Genomic DNA, 24,333 nt, shown 5'->3' with positions numbered 1-24,333 from the left:
GCCTGATAAGATAAATCAAAGCGATGATAGCATTTGCGAGTACTGTGACCTGGTTTGAGGCATACCTGACATATAAGGGATGATGAGTGGGTGGAATCATGAAAGTGAGAACGGCCGCCGCGGCCCCGACTACGATAGTGACCGCGATAACGATTTGAGTGTTGAACGGTGCCAGTTTGGCGATGGAATTGCTGGGGTGAGGTGGTGACCAGGTTGGCTGAAGGAAGAAGTGGTTGATTATTATGATTGATCCGTGATTCACATATGAGAAGCAGAGAGAAGAGTTCCTCCAAACTGACAGGATCACGCCGTGAGGAAATGGTGGAGGCCAGGGAATCATATTCCTGGCCAAGTCCAACAAGAATATAAGTGATGATATCATCATTTGGGAGAGGTTGTCCAGCAAGGGCAAGTTCATCAGCCATGCGTTTGACAGAGAGGAAAAATTCATTAGCTGTCATGGCGCCTTTCTTAGCATTTGCTAATTGAGTTCGAATCTGGATTACTTTAGCACAAGAAAGGGAGGAGAAATTATTTTCAAGTGCAAGCCATACCTCACGTGAGGTGGTGTAGGACATGACTTGAGTGAGTACATCTTCAGTGAGGGAGGAGTTGATGGTGGCTAGGATTAAGGAATCCTGACGAAGCCACTGGTGATAGAGAGGATTAGGAATTGTTTGACTTGTACCTGAGGTAGAGTCAGAGATGTTGAGCTCTTTTGGTGGAATAGAGATTGTGCCATCAAGATAACCATAAAGATCATGACCACAAAAATATGGCACAGCTTGAGCTTTCCACACAGGGTAGTTAGAGGAGTGTAGTTTAATAGTCATAGTGAATGGAAGATTGGAAAGGGTTAGGACAGTTGGAGGGGTAGTGGAATTTGAGGATGATGAAGATGCCATTTAGAGTTTAGAGAAGAGAAGACGTTTGTCTTTGTAGGGGCTCTGATACCATATAAACTTTTATATCTTAAAGAAGAAATATTTGAAGACTGTCTTCTATATCTTTTTCATTGTTTTTGTGTGCATGTACAGAGGGTTTAAATACGTGATAATACTAACTGATTTCCTACATATGTGCATGTATATCTGATAGTTTGAATTTTAAACAATAGATACAATCTTGTTTGATTTCAAACTTTGAATATTGGATAGCTACGATCCTGCAGATTTGGTGGTTGTTGCAGCATACTCTTTCTCTTTGACTTGTTATTTAGGAGCTTTTTTAGTTTTTTTTTTTTAATAGAAAGGAGCTTTCTGAGTTGAGCAACCCTTCTCCGGTGTATAGAAAATTCTGTGTTATAAGAACACAAGGTCATTCCTATCTGTTTCATTTATTAACCGAGGAGATTTAAAAGTTTGACAGTTTACTTACGGGGATGTTGAATGATAAGTGCAACATTTCGTATATGATGTGGAATCTGGAGATGTTCAAGTATATATTTTGATGACCACAATTTTAGGTACAACCGTCTGTACGTGTTAATAATATCTTCGGCCTATAATTTCTTGTGTTCACAATAATAATAATTACAAAATTTTCTTTTCATTCTTCAATTCCAATATATATATGATGTTAACTTATGAAAAAACATTCCACACAAAAACTTTCGAAAAGGATGGGAATATAATGTAATGTCAAACTATTGGATAAAGATTATCATTGTTCATAAAATCACAATTTTTAGTACCTTAAAACTGTGAACAAAACTTTTAAATTTCACTTTTTCCTATTATGTTTGCTTATAGATGGAATTCCCAATTTCTGAAATTTCATATCAATTATTTTATACCAAAGAAAATATAAATAAATACATAGTAATATCATAACAACGTTCACTTGCCTCACATATTTGTATTTTTTTTTTTGAAATCTACACTTGAAAGCAAATTAAAATTGTGGTGAACAGATGTCCTAATTATAATTTATAAATTGCCATTGTAGATGATAATATCTTTGGCTTATAATTTCTTGTGTTCACAATGATAATTACAAGACGGGCCACTTCACAATAATAATTTCTTGATGTTAACTTATGAAAAAGCATTAATTCCACAAAATAAAATAAAAAATCTTCCAAAACAAGCACCGATTTTAAAACTACCTTTGGAGATTTTTAATAAGATGGGCCACTTCTTACTGCCAATTGTCCATTTATCAACTACATCATCGATCTTCAAACATAAATTGACAAAAATATTCAATTAATCAAAATTTACGAATACAAACTTTTTATTAAATAAATAAGTACATATTAAAATAACAATAAAAAAAAAAACTTATTCAATTTTAAGTTGAATAGCTCTCTGATGACGACGACAAGTTCATTGAAAAGCAAGAAATTTTTTAAAAATGTAGTTAATTAGATGAATAAACTCATAACTCGTGAATGTGGACTAATTTGTGTGAAAAGTAAAATAACCAGTAAAGACTAGCGATGAGAACGCAATTTACAGAGAATTAATATTTCTTTGCCTATTCATCTTCAAATTCTTACATCCATGTGTTGGGTCATATGATATCTTTAGTTAAAGTAAAAAAGACTACATGCCTGTTTTGGTTTAGCCCTTTGAGTCCTTCATCTTGTCTCTAGCCTCGTCCATTTTACAATGTAAGAAACTGGTGAAGTTAGTCAACTGGAAAATAGTAACATTAATGATGTGGAATCTGGATATGTTCTCGTATCTTTCGGATCACATATTTATGACTATACCTACAATTTTTTGTGTTCACAATTGCTATTGATTGATGGTAATATATAATTTTATACCTACAATTTTTTGTGTTCAAACCTAGGCGATTTGAAAAGGACGGATGATGAGGTAGGCTTGCTTCATATTTCTGGATAATCATCACGTAATTACAGAGAGAGAGAGAGATGAGATCAGTGTTTGTTTTGCTATCCAAAATAAAACTCATGGAACTTGCTTAATTTAGATATAAAACAATCATTTTAATGAGATGCATTTGCTATTACTAGATTTAATTGGAGTATATCGGTCTTTTAATTTTATTTTTCTCAGTGTAATGACAGCAGTACTCTTAAAAATATAATTTAATTAATTATTGGTTAAGGATATTTTTGGATTTTTCTCTTTAAAAACATATATAATAAAATAACTGAATTATTCTTAAAAATAAAAACCAATAACTTGCGTCAATGAGTTTTTGTTCACACACCAAATATAGCCTTTTTTATATTGGCTTTGATATCAGCGAAACGAGATCTTCATGTGGACGGGCGTATGTACGTATACGGTGGGAAACCATTTAATTTAATAAAAGATTGTCTCTGTTTCTAGAAATCACAATTTACTGCATGGAGCATACCATACAGAAAAGAGAATTGGTTGGATGAGATAGCTATAACTAGGGCACTCATAAGTAACCAAGGTTCTGCCGCCTAAGGGTGACGTGGTTCTCCGGCGACGCCAAAACAAAGACCAACGGTTGTTAAGGAAATCAAGCACTGATTAGGCAACAAACCAAATCAGCACTGAATAGGTAGCAAACTTGTAATTGAATCGTTAATTATTTGTTTTCTTGTTTGTAAATAATTAGGCTTGATTATAGGCAATAGTGCAGGATCCTGATGCAGAACTATCAGTATATATTGTAATCTTTTCGTTGATTGAAATAATAAGAAGTATATTATTTCTCTTCATGGTATCAGAGCAATAGTCTAGGTATCAAAATAAAACACAAAGCCTTCAGCCGACTCCTATGGCAGACCAAGGAAGCACAGCAGCAGGCGCAAGATGGGATCATCCCAATCATCAATTTTATCTTCACCATTCAGACCAACCTGGCGCTGTTCTTGTGCCACAATCCCTGGTTGAAGACAACTATAGTACATGGAGCCAATCCATGACTATGGCTCTGACAGTTAAAAATAAGATTGGGTTCATAGATGGCTCAATGAAGGAGCCTGATGAGAAGAAATTTGATGAACATCAACAATGGAACCGATGCAATAGTCTGGTGAAAACTTGGCTATTAGGATCCATGTCCAAAGAAATTGCCACAAGCGTCATCAACTGCAAAGATGCCAGACAGATGTGGCTTGACTTACAGGAACGATTCTCGCATGTAAATGTGGTTCAACTATTTAATGTTGAGAATGAAATTCATGATTGTGTGCAGGGAAACATGTTTGTAGGGTCTTACTTCACAAAGCTAAAGGGCCTATGGGATGAACGTGATGCACTTTGCACTTTTCCAACATGCACTTGTGGGGCAATCAAAGAAGTAGTTGCATATATGGAGACACAGAAAACCATGAAATTCCTCATGGGTCTTAATGATTCATATGTAGGTGTTCGCAGCAACACTCTGTTACAAGATCCACTACCCACAGTAAACAAAGCATATTCACTGGTCATTCGCCATGAGAAACAATTAGAGGTGACAACCGGGAAAAGCCATGCTCAGCCTGAGGCTGCTGTCTTCGCTGTAAGGAATTCAAACAATGAGATTGAAGCTGAACTGAGATGCTTCAAGTGTAACAGAACAAACCACACTGCCAAGGATTGCCGTGCACATCTCAGATGCACCTTTTGCCGCTGGAAGGGACATACAGCAGAATATTGTCGCAAAAAGAAAGCAGTGACTGAAGCTGAGTTTAATGCGACAATTTCCAAAGGCAACCAAGTGGCATCACACAAGAATGAAAGAAAGGAGATGAGTTTTCCCTTCACAACTGAAGAATGCAAACAGATACTCAGCATGCTAAAGAATAAAACAACTTCTGCCAATCATGTTAGTAACTGCCCAACTCATGATGAACTCTCGGGTAAGGCCTTTTCACTCATTTCTAATGGCAACAAAAGTACATGGATTTTGGATAGTGGATGCACAGATCATATGATTTTTGATCAAAACCTGTTCACATACTCAAGACCTGTCAATGGCCGCACTGTTGAATTACCGAATGGGTCAATAACACAAGTAACTCGTATTGGCAGAGTTAATCTATCCTCTGATTTAATTCTTGACAATGTTTTGTGTGTCCCATATTTCCGATTGAACTTAATTTCAATTAGCAAGCTTGCATCTGATTCCTCTTGTATAACCATCTTTCTAAGCCAGTTTTGTGTGATTCAGGACCTACGTTCGGGGAAGATGATTGGGACGGGAATTGAAAGGGAGGGTCTATATTTTCTCGACCAAGCCAAGAAAGGAACATGCAACCATGCCCAAACTCTTCATCCGAACCTTTGGCATCAACGTCTTGGACATCCCTCAGCCAAAGTATCCCAGTTATTTCCTAAAGTTAATTCTTGTTCTCACGACAAATGTTTAATTTGTCCGTTAGCAAAACAAACAAGACTTCCATTTTCTTCAAGTTCCATTACCAGTACATCTCCATTTGATTTAATCCATGTTGACATTTGGGGTGGTTATAAAGTTGCTTCTATTTCAGGTGCAAAATATTTTCTCACTATCGTTGATGATCACATTAGATGCACATGGATTTATCTTATGAAACACAAATCAGACACTAAGGATCTTCTAGTCAACTTCATCAACATGGTTGAAAATCAATTTGATTTCAAGGTCAAAATTATTCGTAGTGACAATGGTCTTGAATTCAAACTCGAAAGCTTTTACGCTAATAAAGGTATCATTCACCAAACTAGTTGCATTAATACTCCACAACAAAATGGTGTTGCCGAACGTAAACATAGACATTTGTTAAATATGGCACGTGCTTTACTTATTCAGGCCGGTCTTTCTCATCAATTTTGGGGTGATGCTATTCTTGCTTCCGCTTTCCTCATCAATCGCACACCAACCCCCATTCTCCACGGAAAGACACCATATGAAAAATTATTTAACATAATTCCCAATTATTCACACTTACGAGTATTTGGTTGCTTATGTTTTGTTTCCACTCATGCACAGAGTCGCTCCAAATTTGATCCTCGAGCATCTAAATGTATTTTTCTTGGGTATCCTTATGGGAAAAAGGGATATCGAGTCTTTGATCTAGCTACAAAACGGGTCATAGTATCAAGGGATGTCGTTTTCTTTGAAAATATATTTCCTTCCCTCACACCAAGTGCTGGTACTTCTCCCACTCCCAATTCATTTTTACCTTTTGACATAGACTTTGCACCCCCTTCTCCTATTACCCATCAAACACTCAATGACCTTCCCTCTCCAGCCACCCCTACCCCACACATACTTGATTCCTCACAGATCACTCAACCCGACTCTTCCCCTATTCCCACTCAACCTCTTCGTCGTGGCCATCGATCGATTACCACTCCTTCTTATCTGCAGGACTTTCACCTCGGCATGACCCTCCCTTCAAGGACTAAACCGTCATCATCCACGAACTTGGTTCACACTTCAGGTACTGCTTATCCTCTCTGTTCCTACTTATCTTATGCTCATCTTTCTCCCAATCATAAAGCTTATACCACTCAACTCACCCTTCTCAAAGAACCTACTAGTTTTTCCCAGGCTGTTCAGCATCCACAGTGGCGTGAGGCCATGCATCTTGAAATCGCTGCTTTACAAGCTACTGGAACTTGGAGCTTGGTTCCCTTGCCTTCTCATAAACGGCCAATCGGCTGTAAATGGGTCTACAAGATCAAGTTGAAAGCTGATGGGACAGTTGAACGATATAAGGCCCGGCTGGTGGCTAAGGGATACAGCCAAATTGAAGGAGTTGATTACCAGGAAACCTTCACCCCTGTCGCAAAAATAGTCATTATCCGTGTCTTACTCAGTGTGGCAGCTTTGCATGGTTGGCATCTCCACCAATTAGATGTCAACAATGCATTCTTGAATGGCGACTTGGATGAGGATGTTTACATGTCACTGCCTCCTGGCTTCGGACGAAAGGGGGAGACACGAGTTTGTAAACTCCATAAATCCCTATATGGCTTGAAACAAGCCTCCAGACAGTGGTTTACCAAGCTGTCCAATGCACTCAAGGCTGCAGGATTCCACCAGTCTTTATCTGATTATTCTTTGTTCGTCCGCAGCTATCAGGGTAACTTTCTAGCATTACTGATATATGTGGATGATGTGATATTGGCTGGAAACAATTTGCAGGATATAGAGAACACCAAGCTTTTCTTGTCCAGACAATTCAAGCTGAAAGACTTGGGACAACTTAAGTACTTCCTTGGCATAAAAGTTGCAAGATCACGAAATGGGATCAGCTTATCACAGAGAAAATACGCCCTCGATATTTTGAATGATACAGGATTTTTGGGTGCCAAGCCATCCCGGTTTCCTTTAGACCAAAATGTATCATTAACACAATCTGATGGGAAGCTCTTGGAGGATGGATCAGCATACAGAAGGTTGGTTGGAAGGTTGATATATCTGACTATAACTAGACCCGACTTGACTTATGCTGTGCACATCTTAAGTCAGTTCATGGACAAACCTCGGCAACCCCATCTAGCAGCAGCTCATCAAGTCCTCAAATATATCAAGCAAACACCTGGACAAGGCATCATGTTACCATCCACGGGTAACCTTCAGTTACAAGCATTTTGTGATGCTGATTGGGCTCGTTGTAAGGACACAAGGAGATCAGTTACCGGTTATTGCATTTTACTTGGAGGAGCACCTATTTCTTGGAGGACCAAGAAACAGACGACGGTATCGCGTTCAAGTGCAGAGGCAGAATACCGCTCTATGGCTGCTACATGCTGCGAGATTACATGGCTGAAAAACATTTTAAAGGACTTGAAGATAAATCACACACAGCCAGTGACTCTATTCTGTGATAATCAAGCAGCAATGCACATCACATCAAATCCAGTCTTTCATGAGCGAACAAAGCACATCAAAATAGATTGTCACTTGATACGTGAGAAGATTCAAGCAGGAATGATTCAGACATCCTACATTCGAACTACACAGCAACCAGCAGACTTATTTACTAAGCCATTAAGCTCCACACAGTTTGAGAATTTACTTAGCAAGTTGGGTATAATTAATATACACTCCAACTTGAGGGGGAGTGTTAAGGAAATCAAGCACTGATTAGGCAACAAACCAAATCAGCACTGAATAGGTAGCAAACTTGTAATTGAATCGTTAATTATTTGTTTCCTTGTTTGTAAATAATTAGGCTTGATTATAGGCAATAGTGCAGGATCCTAATGCAGAACTATCAGTATATATTGTAATCTTTTCGTTGATTGAAATAATAAGAAGTATATTATTTCTCTTCAACAGTAGAGAGGAAGGAAAAGAGAGAGAGAGAGAGAGCACCAATTAATTTCCAAACTAACTTGGGAGATGTCTAATAAGATGGGCCACTTTTTAATGCCAATTGTTCATTGACAAAGATATTTAACTTAACAAAATTTATGAATATAGAATTTTCAATACAAAAAATAAATACATCTTTCAAAATTAAAAATATTTATCTGGTAACCTGTTTATTTATGTGTTTCAAAAATGCTTTTGAAAAAAATTAAAATGTTTTTATTTTTTTTACTTCAAAATTATTTCAATATATTTTTAAGCAAAAAACACTTTGATATAAGTTTTATAGGTCTTTGCTGAGACAAGTTAATGAGAAGGCAAGAAAAATTTAAAATGTACAGTTAATTAATTAGATGTACATACACATAACTTGGGGATATAGACTGATTTCTGTAAAAGGTAATATAAGCAATAAAGACTAACAATGTGAATGCAATTCACAACGAATTAATGTGGCTAGCTTTGTCCATTCATCTTCAAATTCTTAAATTTGTTTGTTGGGTCTTCTTTTGATATCTTTATATAAACACGTGTTTGTGTTTGTTTTTGTGATATAAATTTAGAAAAGTAGGATCAATGTCAAAACTATAGTTAATTCAACTATAGGTTAATTAAAAGCATACTTGACCTGCTTTTAAGATTCCTGTGCAAAAAAGTAATTGAACCAAAAATCCATTCATTTTTTTACTAATATCCTTACGTCCTCTCTTCTCCTCCCTACTCTTTTAAGAACCCAATTAAAACAACAATTTGTATCATTCCGTGTTTCAATCTTTTCACTGACTTCTTTTTTTCTTGAACAATCTTTGTTTATGGATGCTATTTTTCTCTTTTTTTATGTTACAAGTAGTTGATCTTACATACGTATTTAAATATTCAATGTCTTGTATTAACTTATTGAATATTCTCTTAGGTTATTTCATATGCAACCATAAGTCCAAAAACAATTTTACCCAAAACCTTTTTGGAAAATGTAAGCATCTCTTCAAAGTTTTTGCAAAATCACTAAAGATAAAATTTGTGTATACATATAAAGATAAAGACAGTTTAAGTTAAATGCTTTTGAATATATTCAAAGGCATGCTAAAACAATAGATTACAATCAGTAGTGTTATATATCTTAGATGGAGGAAATTTTTTTAATAAAAAAAACCCTATCATCCTACCACATTCTACTAGTGTACTAAAGCAACCAGAGAGAAAAAAAAAAAAAGCATTTAATGAGATGGCATATCCAAGTAGGAGGAAATTAATAGAACTACCTAAAATTCTCAAAAAGACAATTGCATATAATAATAGCACAATGAGAATATCTTCATTGATATTGATGATATATTCCCAACATATATGTGATACATTGTGCTCACATTTATAATTGCAAAAATTTCTTGTGTTGACATCTAATTGCTATTGATAAATGATAATGATAATGGGTGTTACTAGTATACGCATAGAGTCGCGATGTTGGAATTAAGGAATCGCTCTCCAGATGTTTAGTTCAAAATCATTAGAAGACTCGAGTAGACTAGTCTTATATGAAATTTCAAGGTAAGAGACTAGTGTAGCTAGGGAAGATATTAACACCCTTAATGCACCTTATCTGAGATAAGTTGTATTGTGTGCTTTGGATGTGGTTTAAAGGTGTTGATAGATTCTTGATCGGAGGTTCATCTATGGCTCAGAACAAAGATTTATGCTCATGAATAAATTTGACATTTTAAATTTATTACGGGCTCATATGCCTAGGTAAATTCTTATAGAAAGAATCTATATAGGTGTTTTGATAAGGTTCATCTATCCTGAAAGGCGAAAGTGTTTTCCATAACTTGTATATTGTGGTGAAAAATACTTTCAATTAAAACTGGTGAATATCTAAAATAATTCCGAGAATTTTCTAGTTAGATTATGTTACTTAAATACAAGCCTACTGGTAGGTCCAATATTTATATCATAATGTTAAGCATTAATTTTCAAGAATTAAAATTTTTAGGATTATTGGAATATTAGTCAAATCCTTGAGAAATTTTACAAACTTATTGTAAATTCCAAAAGAAATGCAAAGAAAAAAATCAACACAAAAATTTTCTAAAACAATGCTAAATTTTTTTTCTCTCATGTTTATAAATCAAATGTTTTTTTTTTTTTGCAAGGATTGAGTCCTATGTAACAAGAAAAAATGTTTTTTTGTTTTTTTTATTACTTATTATGTAAGGCCATGTTTGGCAAAACCATGTTTTTCTTCCCTAGAAAATTGTCAAAATAGAATTAAGGGTGTGTTTGCCAAACAGTCCTTTGGACAAAAAATTCCTTAACAAAAAATTTGTCCTTACAAACAAAGTCTTAAATACTTAACCCAAAACAAAACCAAACGAGTCTACCCAAGACACTGGTTCAACCAAGAACTGTACCAAAAATCAAGATTTGACCCAAAAACTAAACCAAAACAAATGTTTAAAGTAAAACAAAATCAAAGTTGAAAATTAACACAAAACATAATTTTTTGTTATAAAAAATGAATCAAACACTCAAATCATGAATAACACGAAGAACATTAATCAAGACCCTAAAAAACACAAATCTCAATCCAAATAAGTTTTCAAGCAATCAAGGACAGAGTTTTATTCAAAATCATTCCAGGAAAAATAATCTAATATTCATTTGCTTCAATTATCAAACAATTAACACGATTTTGTCAAAGTGGGTTTCGGTTCAAAATCAAAACCGAAAAATTAAACCCCAAAAAAAAAATGTTATTGATGCATATAAATCTTAGATTATTAACTAATGATGTCATACGAAGGTGAAGATACAAAGAAATGAACCAAAATAAGTCAGAATCATAAAAAAATTTCAAGATTGGCTTATGATTTTCTTTGTTTTTTTTTTCTATCGGGTTAACCCAATCTCATGACCTAGCTGTGAATTTGATGGGATAACTCGAGTTAGCTCGGCCTTGATTATTGGGATTATAGTTTTTTCATGCTAACCTGCCAAATCCATAACCTAAGTCATAAGACCAAGATAACTTCATATAAAGTAAATCAAAATAAATTATGAAGCCTAATTCTCAATCAATCCAATAGTAAAGGATGAAATTGAAAAAAAAAACAATTAAAAACAGAACAAAAAAAATGACTCTAGTCAACCGGGTTTAACTCGTTAAATCCATGACCCAAGTTGTAAGACTAGGATAACCTCATAGAAAATAAACGAAAAAAACAACATATGTCAACTAGGGTTAACATACAAAACTCGTAACTGGGGTCATGAGATTGAAATAGCCCCATAGAAAACAAATTAAAACAAATCATGAAACTCAATTCCCAAGTAAATCCATTGTTGAATGATGAAACTGGAAAAAAAAATCAACATAAAAAAAGGATAGAATAAAACGACTGGGTCTAACCGAGTTAACCCACAAAACCCATGACTTGAGTCATAAGATCATGATAACCTCTAAAAAGCAAACTGAAAAAAAAATCATAAAGCTTAATTCATAATCAACTCAATGTTAGAGGATGAAATTGAAAAAATAAACCACTTAAAAAAATATTAAAAAAAACTTGAGTAAACTAGGTCAAATCCACAACATAAGTTATGAGACTAAGATGACCACATAGAAAAAAAATCTTAACAAATCATGTAACGCAATCTTTAATAAACTAAATGTTGAAGAATAAAATTAAAAAAAAACATAGAATTTTTTAAAAAAATTATAATAATAAATAGTGTTTTGCGAGGTAATATAGAGTAAAAACACTATTTTTTTAGTTTTTATTAATAATTAATAATATTTGGGGAGAGGAAAGAGGTTACCATACCTACTAGATTTTACTAGATTTGAAATAAAATTAGCGGTTTTTTTTTCCCATTCGAACCATTGAAATAGTAAGGAATTTTTAATTTAATCCCAGTTTATTTATATTACGATCCTAGTGTCTATAAAAGCCATTTTCTATTCATCTTTCATCCATAAAATTCCAGTCTGGTAAAAAAATAGAAGAAAAAAACTATGTCAAATCTTCCATGGGCTTTAACTGGTTAAACTTGAACCAGTTTACAAATCTAGCATTATTAATAATTTAGATGTTGAATAAGATGGTCCACTTCTTAATGCCAATTGTTCATATTTAAATCATAATAAAAAACCTTATCTGGTCCTGTTTGGTTGTAGGAAAGTATTTTTTTTTAAATGATTTTCTTGAAAAGTGAATTCCGGAAAAATAAATTATTTTTCAATGTTTGGTAGTGTCAAGGAAAGTAAGTTGGAAAACACTTTCTAGTGTTTAGTTATGTTATGGAAAATGAGCCGGAAAATAGCTTATTAATGTTTTTTTTTTCAAGTTTATTAAAATAATAAGGAACAAATCTTACAAATTAAAAGGTTGAATGAGAATGGAATTGAAAAAAATCTAATTTCATAAATTATCTCAAATAAAATAAATTATAATTAAAATAATAGAGATCAAATCTAACAAATAAAAAAATTAAAAAAATGATGAAATTAAAATAATAATAATTACAATTTAATTTATAAATTATTTTAAATAAAATAAGTAACAATCAAAAGAATGAGGATCAATTTTGATAGATAAAAAATGATAAGACAAAAGTAAATAACAATCATAAAAATAAGGACCAAAGTAAATTTAAAAATCAAATTAAATCAAATTTTAAGGGATGAATTTGAAAAAAAAAAGATTCAAACAAAATATATAGCAATCAAAAGTTTGAGGATCAAATTTGACATAATCAACAAATAATATGATATTTTTAAATTTTTCACAACTTCTGAAAAGTGTTTTGCGCTCATAATAAAAGGAAAATACTTTCCTGAAAATCAAGTTAAAATTTATTTGATAGGAAAGTGTTTTTTGTTAATCGGAAAGTGTTTTCTATTAACTAATTTTTTTAATTGTAAATAAATACAGAAAAGTTTAGAAATTAATTCTCTAAAAATTATTTTTAAGAAATAGACGTAACCTAATTAAGATGAATAGCTCTTTGACAAAGAAGTTAATGAAAAGAAAAGAAAATTTTAAAATACATAGTTAATTAGATGTATAAACTCACAACGCGTGAATATGGACTGATTTGTGTGAAAGGTAATATAACTAATAAAGAATAACGATGGGAATGCAATATATAAATATAAAATAATATGAAAAGAATTATGGGAAGCAGATGTCAAACTAGCTATGGGATAAAGATTATCATTGTTTATAAAATCAAGATTTTAAACAGCTTGAAACTATGAATAAAACTTTTAAATTTCACTTTTTCCTTTTATGATGCTCCTTGTTATAATTCAATATCAATTATATTATACAATAAAACATAGTAATTGTTTTTTTTACTAGGTTAGCTCTTAATAGGAGAACTTTAAATGTTTTAGCTCTTAGCAAAACTGCAATTGTTTTGGCATTTTGAGTGATAAGTGCAATATTTCGTATATGGACATGTTCAAGTGTCTTGATGACCACAACTTTAGGTACAGCCGTTTGTGTTAACAATTGCTATCGTAGATGATAATATCTTTGGCCTATAATTTCTTGTGTTCACAATAATAATAATTACAAAATGTTCTTTTCATTCTTCAATTCCAATATATATATGATGTTAACTTATGAAAAAACATTCCACACAAAAACTTTCGAAAAGGATGGGAATATAATGTAATGTCAAACTATTGGATAAAGATTATCATTGTTCATAAAATCACAATTTTAAGTAACTTAAAATTGTGAATAAAACTTTTAAATTTCACTTTTTCCTATTATGTTTGCTTATAGATGGAATTTCCAATTTCTGAAATTTCATATCAAATATTTTATACCAAAGAAAATATAAATAAATACATAGTAATATCATAACAACGTTCACTTGCCTCACATATTTGTATTTTTTTTTTGAAATCTTATACACTTGAAAGCAAATTAAAATTGTGGTGAACAGATGTCCTAATTATAATTTATAAATTGCCATTGTAGATGATAATATCTTTGGCTTATAATTTCTTGTGTTCACAATGATAATTACAAGATGGGCCACTTCACAATAATAATTTCTTGATGTTAACTTATGAAAAAGCATTAATTCCACAAAATAAAATAAAATAAAATAATCTGTCAATATAAAGCACCGATTTTAAAACTACCTTAGGAGATTTTTAATAAGATGGGCCACTTCTTGATGCTAGTTGTCCATTATCAACTACATAATCGATTTTCAAACATAAATTGACAAAGATATTCAATTAATCAAAATTTACGAATACAAACTTTTTATTAAATAAATAAGTACATATTTAAATAACAATAAAAAAAAACTTATTCAATTTTAAGTTGAATAGCTCTCTGATGACGACGACAAGTTCATAGAAACGCAAGAAAATTTTTAAAAATGTAGTTAATTAAATGTATAAACTCATAACTCATGAATGTGGACTAATTTGTGTGAAATGTAAAATAACCAGTAAAAACTAGCGATGAGAATGCAATTCATAAAGAATTAATATGTATTTGCCTATTCATTTTCAAATTCTTACATCTATGTGTTGGGTCCTATGATATCTTTAGTTAAAGTAAAAAAGACTACATGCCTGTTTTGGTTTAGCCCTTGAGTCTTTCATCTTGTCTCTAGCCTCGTCTATTTTACAATGTAAGAAACTGGTGAAGTCAGTCAACTGGAAAATGATAACATTAATGATGTGGAATCTGGATGTGTTCTCGTATCTTTCGGACCACATATTTATGACTATACCTATAATTTTTTGTGTTCACAATTGCAATTGATTAATGATAATAATTTTATACCTACAATTTTTTGTGTTCAAACCTAGGCGATCTGAAAAAGACGGATGACAAGGTAGGCTTGCTTCATATTTCTGGATAATCATCACGTAATTACAGAGAGAGAGAGAGAGAGATGAGATCAGTGTTTGTTTTGCTATCCAAAATAAAACTCATGGAACTTGCTTCAGATATAAAACAATCCTTCTAATGAGATGCATTTGCTATTACTAGATTTAATTGGAGTATATCGGTCTTTTAATTTTATTTTTCTCAGTGTAATGACTGCAGTACTCTTAAAAATATAATTTAATTAATTATTGGTTAAGGATATTTTTTGATTTTTTCTTTAGAAACACAATAAAATAACTCAATTATTCTTAAAAATAAAAAATCTAAATTTAAGAGTTTTTGATCCTTTTATCCCTTTTTTTTTTGTTATTATCAACTGAGATAAAGAAAAATCAAATATTGAATGATTAAATTCTTTGACAAATCAAATGTTGAGGGATTAAATTAAAAATAAATAATTATATTTTCAAAAAAATATTGTTATAATAAATAGTATTTTGTGAGGTGATGCACAATAAAATCACTATTCTTTTTAGTTTTTATTAATAATTAATAATATTTAGTCAGAGAAAAGAGAATACAGACCTATAAATTTAAAATAAAATTAATAGTTTTTTTCTATTTGAATCCTTTGAAATAGTAAGGATTTTTTTAATGTAATCCTAATTTACTTCTATTAGGATCCCTAGTGTCTATAAAAGCCATTTTTATTCATCTTTCATCCATAAAAATTTCATCTGTGGTAAAAAAAAAATTGAAGAAAAAAACAATGTTCAAACCTTCCATGGGCTTTAAGTACTGTAGCATTATTAATAATTCAAGTATCTTAATTTCTGGCAACAACTTAATGACTGAATGTACAATTTCTTGCTTTCACAATTGTTATTATACAGATATTAATAACAGTCGTCGACCTACCATTAATTTCTTGCTTTCACAATTATATATAATTATGAAATGCTCTTTTCAATCTTGAATTCCAATATATATATATATGATGTTAACGTATCAAGAAATTTTCCACAAAGAATTTATGATACAAATAGGAAGCAGGGAGCAAACCATTTAACTTAATAAAAGATTGTCTCTGTTTCTTGAAATCACAATTAATTTTAAGCATCTTAAAAATATGAATAAAACTTTTAAGTTTTCACTTTTTAATATCATATTGCTTCTGTTGAAATATTTCGTTTTTAAAATCTCATTTCAATTATTTTATGCTAAATGAATTCATATTGAGAAGATAGAATAACTTTAACTTACCTCATTTATTTGTGAATATTTTTAAATAATATTTTGTGCTTTAAACTGTTCCTTAATTTTATTATTTTACTTGAAATATATATTTGAAAGAAATTAAAATCTTGGCAAACAGATATCCAATTCTTAGTTTATAAACTCCATTATCAATCAATAAATAAGTAACTAAATTCATATACTGAATACTTATTCCATTAACAACATATACAACTAGCAATAGGAGAAGGAATAGAAGAAATGTACGAGAAAGAAATAAGATAATTATATTTTTTTTTCCTTTAACAATTTCTAAAAGTTCCAACAAGTACAACATTTCTAAAATAATTATATGTTTTATTTTCAAAAATTTAAAAATAAAAATTACCGTAATTACAAAGTCTAAATATATGTTTAGTACAACATTTCAACAGAAATTTTCAAATTTTTTGAATTATTTTTAAAATTAATTTTTTTATGTTATTATATTGTTTTAATTTATTAATATTAAAAATAATAATTATTATTATTTTAATATATTTAAAAGTTAAAATCATTTGAAAAACAATTAAACACCACCTAAATCCTAAAAGTAACAACAACTTGAACCACGAATTTCCTGAGCAAAATATTTTTTTTTTTTAAATTCAGACATTTGCTCTTGTTCTCTTTACGTCATCACCTCTACATATACAAAGCCTCCTGTTTCCGTGCCTGTCTCTCTACCCCCTCCTCTAGTTCAATCGTCCCATTCTTAAGCTTCCTCGTCTCATTGTAGTAACACAAGAAAAAAAAAATACAAAAACTTTTTTTGAACAAGTCAAGTTCATTTTTACACAATTATAATTAAGCCAAACAAATCAAGAAATTGAGTGCACTAAAACAGATAAAGTTCTCTTCTTTTGTTTTTTTTATTAATTTCTTTAAATTGTAAACATATTCTTATCAAGGAGTTGAATAGAAATAAAATGATTGATAACCCAGCTCAACTTTTTCATCTTTGAGTAAAAAAAAAATGGACTCTGATTTTTGGACCTTTCGCATTATCATCAGGCTTCCCATCTAGGTGGGCCTTTGTTATTCAGATCGTTTGTTTTATGTGAATTTTTTTTATACATGTTTTATGTGTCTTAACGTTGTTGTTTTTGTTTGTATATGTGTATGAGTAATTAGATCGTTTAAATATTGATGATTTCGAAGTAGAAGAAGAGGCCAGACCTGATTTCCCATGTCCTTACTGTTATGAAGATTTCGATATCGGGTCTCTGTGTTTGCATCTTGAAGATGAGCACTCCTACGAGTCTAAAGTTGCCGTAAGGTCTGTTTTACTTTTTGTTTTGTCGGGTCGATGAAATGATACAAGTTTTGTCCCTGTTTATGCACTTGCGTTTGGTTTTTGTTTTATTATTAGGTTGTGAATTTCGTGTTTCAAAATCTTATCTTTTTTTTCGTTCTGAGAAAGAGGGGACCGGAGTCTATTACAGGAGAAAGTATTGATCTTTACCTTAATGGGTATGTCTGATACAAGATATCTATCACATCTTTCTTTTTTGTTGCAATGATTGGGTTTTTTGGTTCTGTGTTTGTATAATTTAAGTCTTTTGAAGCGACCTTAAAGTAGGAAAAAGTCTCGAGGTTGGAAGTACGAGACATTTGATTTCGTATTTGCTAACTTTATGCATATTAATGTTGGGAGGGCTTTGGTTTCTCCCCATGTTTTTTGCAACAAAGTTCTGCTAGGCTCATATCCATATTTGCATTACACACATTTCTCTTTCATTATGAGAGTGTATGCAAGTTTAAATGCTTAGCTTTGTATCTGTTGACAAAAATCGAATTAGCCTCCAAGTTTCCCTTAACTAAAAATAACCTGCAGAGACATCGCAGGTTGTGTAGAGTTTCAATTCCTAACAGTCAGGCATTGTCTCTCCTTGGCCGAGATCTCTATGACGCTCATCTCCAAGTGTTGTTAGGGGACGGTGGTTATAGATCAAATAACACTGTTGGTAATGTGTCTCATACCGCCACTGATTCATTCCTTTCCTCTCTTATTTTAAATTTCTCTACATCCAAAGCAGAAGAAATTTCAAAATCTGTGGGAACAAGTGTTGAGGATTCTTCTGCAAAGAATGCAGCACCATCACATATGTGGAAATCAAGGTAATGATTGACGTTTTCTATTTTCAACAACTATAAGGAGGCAATTATAAACTCTTTTATGCCCTCTCCTTCTGTCGTTCAGTTGTTAGACAAAAAATGCATAACATGGAGTAGTTTTCAATATTACACAGTTCATTAACCTGTCGACATGATGTCCTTGTTCTGCTCTACCTAGCTTGTAACCATGGCCAAATGTTGAACCTTATGTAGAAACATCAATGTTAAAAGTATTGCTATCACATTTTTATTTTCCTTTGCTATCAATTCCATACGCTCATTTCTCATGCTGAGGGCTTTTTAATATACTGCAATTTAAATAATATACTGCAATTTAAATCTTTCGGCCATATGTATGGGGCAGCCATTGATAAACTTAAGTATAGGCGGTTGGAGTCTCCCTACGGCATAACTGACAAAGGAAACGGTGATGCTTGGTTGCATGTTGGTAGGGAGTTGGGATAAGGTCAGGGATTTTTCTAAGATTTAGACCGGAAAAAAAAAAAACATCGCAAAGAGCCGAAGACTGACAGACACAAACATATATAGTGCCTGCACACACCACTAAATATCAATGCATACAAGTGCACAGGGCACACCTCGTTGATTGGAGCAAGTGAGCAGTCAACGGATTTATTACATCAACCAATGAAACCTTTCCTTTTCTTTTATAATTCGTCGTTTTTAGGCTATATTTTGGGCTTTTACCAGTATTGCAGTGTTTTTTTTTTAAATGATTTTAGTTGGTGGGTGACTCCTTTTTAAAAAAAAAAACATAATTGAGAAAACCGTGGATTGGCTGAGGGAGGCTGTTGGAAACTGGTCACTGAAGGCTCACCACCGTCCAATGCAGTACAGGGTACAACTTACTGTACCTGTTGGAAGCAGGTCACTGAAGATTCACTAAACAGCAGGTCTATAAAGCATATCGAACATCACCACCGTACAACACGCAGGTCACTGTTTTTTTCTCCTTGCTTTACTGTACTGCATTTTGCATAATGCTACCCTTTTTTCACCTACAATTAGTTCCATTATTTCAGTCTTTTTTTCTTCTTTTTCGACTGTGCTCACTGCTGTGCCTTTTATGTTTTTTTCTTGGCGTTGTTGTTCCTTTAATCTGCTTGATGTTTTGCGTTTTGTTCTTTTATGATTATCCCCTTTAGTTTTGCTTATAATGACTTAATTGTGATTGTGGAAAAAAAGGACATTTTGAAGCAGTTCGGTTTGTTGTCACGTTTTAGCTCTATTCAGCTGGGGAAATTACTGTCTTGAACAAGTGCACTCCCGTCTCGCATTTGTATAATTAGCTGTCCATACAATTTCATTAGCTTCCATCAAATCCTTGCAGATAATTGAGGTTACTTTGGCCTTCTAATGGATTCTCCTCTTTCGAAAGGTAATCTGCTAACCACTTTGTTTCCAAACTTTGCACGGGGTGATTATTATCATTACAATACGAAAATCCCTCTTTTCTATCCCAGATTGCTTTTTTCCCATGAAAACTCTGCAGTTTATAGATTACATTCTTCTCCTATCACTCATGATTTGAATATATGCTAAGTTGTGCCAGCAGTCTATGTAAGATTTGCCAGATTCTGCTGTTCACATGTGCAAACACATTTATGCTAGGTATGCATGAAAAAACCACAATCTTGAGGCGAAACACGAGCAGTAGAATAAGGCTTTAGCAGGGATGTTTTCCAGGGTCATTCGCAAGATAATTCAAACATAGCATCAAAGACAAGTCAATGGATATCAATTTGTTATTACTATTGGAATTCCAATCAATTTTCAGATCTTCAAATACGAAGAGCAACACTAAGGCTTACCTTTCAACAAGCCACACAAAAGTATCCTGCAAAAGTATCCTAGACTCGTCTTTGTGACTCTTCCATTTATTTTCCATAACAGGTATCTGGCATGAGTTGCTGGACTATACTGGAGCAGGAATATAAATAAGGAATTCCATGTCACACTATAATTCCCATGTGTATGGACAGGTCCAGACAATTCTGATGTGAAAGAGATCAAGGGAAAGATTGCTAGTAAATTTAACAAAAACATGAAAAAAAAAATTCTGAAGATTCAATCTGTTTCCCTTTACTTGATCAGATCCAATGAAGAATCCCCGCAACAAGAGAAGGGAAGAAGTCTCAAACTTTTAAGATATAATGAGGCAAAAAGAGAGAATGAATAACCTTTTTAGAACTGATGTAAAAGGGTTTGTTGGAACTTTGAATAAAGAACAGGAACATGAACTGGGAAGTGCTAAAAAAATATCGGTTCCTGGGAACAACATTTCCTATACGCTGATAATGTCCGGCGTTTTCAGGTCACAAGGAAGCTATCCATATTTTAGGTAAAGATTCAAATCACAGAGAAAAGTTGGTACTTTTCAATTTCACATGGAAAATTCAATTTCGGCAAATGGAAATGTTACATTAGCAACACCATATTCCTTTTCCATTTTTAAATATTTTATGGACTCCTTGATATTTATTATGAATTTTACCAGAACACGAAAGACTTGCTTTGAATTGTTAGCATGCTAAGAGTAAATTGCAAGTTAATCCTTCTTTCCACGAAACTACAACATTATTACATAATCCAAACGGGTTTAATATTTTGGTATAAATCAATCCAAGAGGTCATCATTTTAATATTTATAAAACAAAAAGTCTTGAAATTTTTTCCCAAGTCAAGTTAGAATTTTTACCAATTTTCTGTATTTCCTTTCAGGCTGATGAAGAAAGCTGAGTTCGGTAAAACCTATAAAGATTTTCTTGTGAGGATGGGCAAGCTTTATCTATATAATAATCTCTCTGAAGGAGGCAATTCTTATTTTATTTTATTTTTTTAAAGCAGGATAGTCATTAGTCAAGGCATCTTTAAAAGCTGCTCCAATTTTTTATCCAAATCAACAGGGGAAAGGAATAGGTTAATGAACATTTTAATCATTGCGCATCTGTCCTCCAATAATTTATTTGGGACTGTAAATATTTTTTAAAATGTTTTTATTTTAAAATAATATTTTTTTTTATTTTTAAAAATTTATTTTTGATTTTAACATGTTGATGCTATTTAAAAATATATAAAAAAAATAAAAAAATCCTTAAATTCTCTTATAAACATTTTGAAAATGTAAAAACAAATTTCTTGATTGAGAAAAAAGGAACAGAGCAGGGCTGCGGGCTGCCTATGTTGATAGGACAGCAATCCATCAATTATTGCTTATCCCTGAAATGCACGTAGTTGGTGGTGTTGGTGTCGTGCTCGCTGGTCGGCAGTCGGTGCAGATAAACAGGAGGGCTGTGTCGGATTAACTTCAAGGTCGGCGAACCTCGCCGCAATAGTCATCACTCATTGATGGACAAGACGATAAAAAAACATTAAAAACAAAAAAACACAATCTCTTTGTTTCTATTATGTAGCTTTTTAGCTGTAATACTTTATAAAATTCATTGCATGTGATGGGTTCTAAAGTTGTTGTCTCCTTTTCCTCTCTCTCTCTCCATAAGAATTCTAAAGCTGCTTGGGAAGTAACATCACCTAGACCAAATTTATTTAGTCACCAAACAATAATTATTGATGCATCTACATTATTTATTTTATATATATATATATTATTTTTGAAATAGATCAACACTTCATCTAAATAATGGCAATGCCTTCTGCCTTTTATTAAGACAGTTGACAAAAAATGGTGATGCCAAAATAATATTGCTCGGTTATTTATAGACTTGGATGAATTTATAATATATATATATATAAAAAAAACATATAAATGCAAAAATAAAAAATAAAACAGCCCGTTTGACTTGTGCTCCAAAGCATTAGCGTCCCACAAGAGAGGGAGGCAAAGGCAGCAAGCACCGCCAAAGGGTCATCGCATGTGCCTTGACATCCAGAGGATAGAAAAGAAAAGAAGATAAGGAGCCCACATCACTGCAGTCTAAAGGTCTATCTAGTGTCAACAACCAAAAAAACAGAACTTCGTATTCCACGACTACAAATAAAATCTCTTCTTTCTGTTTCAACGGAGCTCAGGTACATCAATCTCCATCCACCCTCTCATATCCAACAGCTATGATCTTGTCATGCCATTGATCACATCCATCATCCAATCAGATTCTAGTCCTCGTGTATAAAAGTAAAAACCTCAAAAGAAGGACTAAAATACTTTTGTTGGTAGAGAGAAATTATTGGACAGAATTTGTTAGTTGACGTAAGCGTCCTCATCTTCTTCGCCTTTTAAGAATCAGTCAGTTCCAAGGTTTCTTGTGCTTTATACCGACCCGTTCGCTCCCAGAAGTTCTTCGTCGTAGTTGGGTCAATTTCTCTCTGGTTTTTGATTAAGAGGGGAGAAGGGAAAAGATGATGGAGCTGCTTTTGTTGGGTTGCACAGGAGTTGTGGTGTTTCTCCATGGAGCTAATTTCTTCTTCCATATTCTCTCCCATCACTTTGCCTCTCGTTCCCTCAGGTACTCAATTTTCTCTCGAATTTAACCTTTCTCGTTCATTTCTTTCCTCAATCCAGCCGGATTGAAGTTTGAAAGGGCTGCTTTGCATGATCAGAACATTACTTGGTTTTTATTTAATTCTGCTTATAATCCAAATCCAAGAAAGCTTTTTGGGATTCAAGACTGGTTGGTTCTTCTTTAATTGACCAGTGATCTTGATCTTTTCTTGCTTTTTAGGGTTTCCAAGTTCTTTCAGATTGTACTGATCATTTTTTATTTTGGGTTGGTGTTACAGTTTCCTGGGATTTGCTGGATGATAAAGCAAACAAGAAATAAAGTAGAGATGACTTGTTAATTTCGTCAAGCAAACTTCTAATGGTAGCTCGCACCTGCAGTCACTTTCGTTCTGTGGATTTCTTTTTTTATCAGTAGCAAGAGATAGGTTGTATATATTGTATAAGAGCCATTTATAGTCCTTGAAATAAATGGAGAATTGTATTTGTATCAAATTCAGATCTAAATTTATTTCCAATGGTCAGACATTGTCATATGTACGAACCTTGACTTGTCTTTAATCAATTTCTTGTTTAGTTTTACTCTTGACTTGTCTTTTTTATTGTTTAGATAAAACTAGTTAGTGCACATTGCTAGTTAATTTTTAACCTAAAAATAAAAGGGCGATGGCAATGTCACCCCATTTTCTGTATCATAAGTAATAAATAAACTATGTAAATAAACTTATGAGATGAATACTTTTTAAAAAGTATTAAGAAATTATAGAAATAATTTAAGAGATTAATTAATGTTTAAAAAACATTAAACTAAATAATTTAAACAATGAGAGAGAATATTAATTAAATTTTTCTTTTTTAAAAAAAGAAGAGGCCGAGTGTTGTTGGCTGATAAGAAAAAGTTTATGCTCGTGTAATTGGCTTTTTAATTTATTTATTTTTAAAAAGAGGATGACTTGTTGTTTGTCATCCACTTTATTGTTTTTTTTTTTTAATTTTAAAAGATATCAGGTTATCTGATGTTAAAGTTAACGTGTTGTCTATTTATGTATTTTTTATGATTGAGAAATCAAGTCTATTGATGCATTTTTTATGACTAAGAAATTAAGATTCGAGTATTCAGGATTTAAAAGCTTAATTTTTAACTTTTTTTTCTAAAATCATATCAAAAACATTATAGAAATCACGATAAACATATTTGGAATTAATAAGATGGTCAAAACATGATCAACCAATCACTTTTTATGTCCTTGTTGTTTTTCTGTTACTTTCCTTTTTATTTCTTAGCATATTCATTAAAATGAAGTTTTGGATTAAAAAAATCTAAAACAATAAGGATTAAAAGTGTATAATTTAAAACTC

General features: G+C 32.3%; 1 protein-coding gene and 1 long non-coding RNA gene across 2 annotated transcripts; both read left to right on the top strand.

Moving 5' to 3' along the window:
• Positions 1-3,493: 3,493 nt before the first annotated feature.
• LOC127905246 (uncharacterized) lies at positions 3,494-5,842 on the top strand. Its single transcript, XM_052452546.1, has 2 exons — positions 3,494-4,795; positions 5,107-5,842. Exons 1-2 carry the CDS (start codon positions 3,727-3,729, stop codon positions 5,142-5,144), a joined length of 1,107 nt encoding a protein of 368 aa, XP_052308506.1. The 5' UTR covers positions 3,494-3,726; the 3' UTR covers positions 5,145-5,842.
• A 16,433-nt stretch (positions 5,843-22,275) lies between these two features.
• Positions 22,276-23,556, top strand: LOC112327236 (uncharacterized). Its single transcript, XR_002981365.2, has 2 exons — positions 22,276-22,981; positions 23,256-23,556. It is a non-coding gene; the product is annotated as an uncharacterized LOC112327236 (long non-coding RNA).
• The last annotated feature ends 777 nt before the right edge of the window (positions 23,557-24,333 follow it).

The sequence above is a fragment of the Populus trichocarpa genome, chromosome 4, assembly GCF_000002775.5.
Source record: "Populus trichocarpa isolate Nisqually-1 chromosome 4, P.trichocarpa_v4.1, whole genome shotgun sequence".
Classification (NCBI taxonomy): domain Eukaryota; kingdom Viridiplantae; phylum Streptophyta; class Magnoliopsida; order Malpighiales; family Salicaceae; genus Populus; species Populus trichocarpa.
Note: the sequence above shows the minus strand (reverse complement) of the source record. Positions and strands in the feature narration are given on the sequence as shown.

What these genes read in the sequence shown, in the direction of transcription:
- LOC127905246 (XM_052452546.1), top strand. Translation starts at nt 3,727, where the DNA reads ATGGCAGACCAAGGAAGCACAGCAGCAGGCGCAAGATGGGATCATCCC. An exon ending in AACTCATGATGAACTCTCGG is followed by an intron (nt 4,796 to 5,106) that starts GTAAGGCCTTTT and finishes TGTGTGATTCAG; the next exon opens with GACCTACGTTCGGGGAAGAT.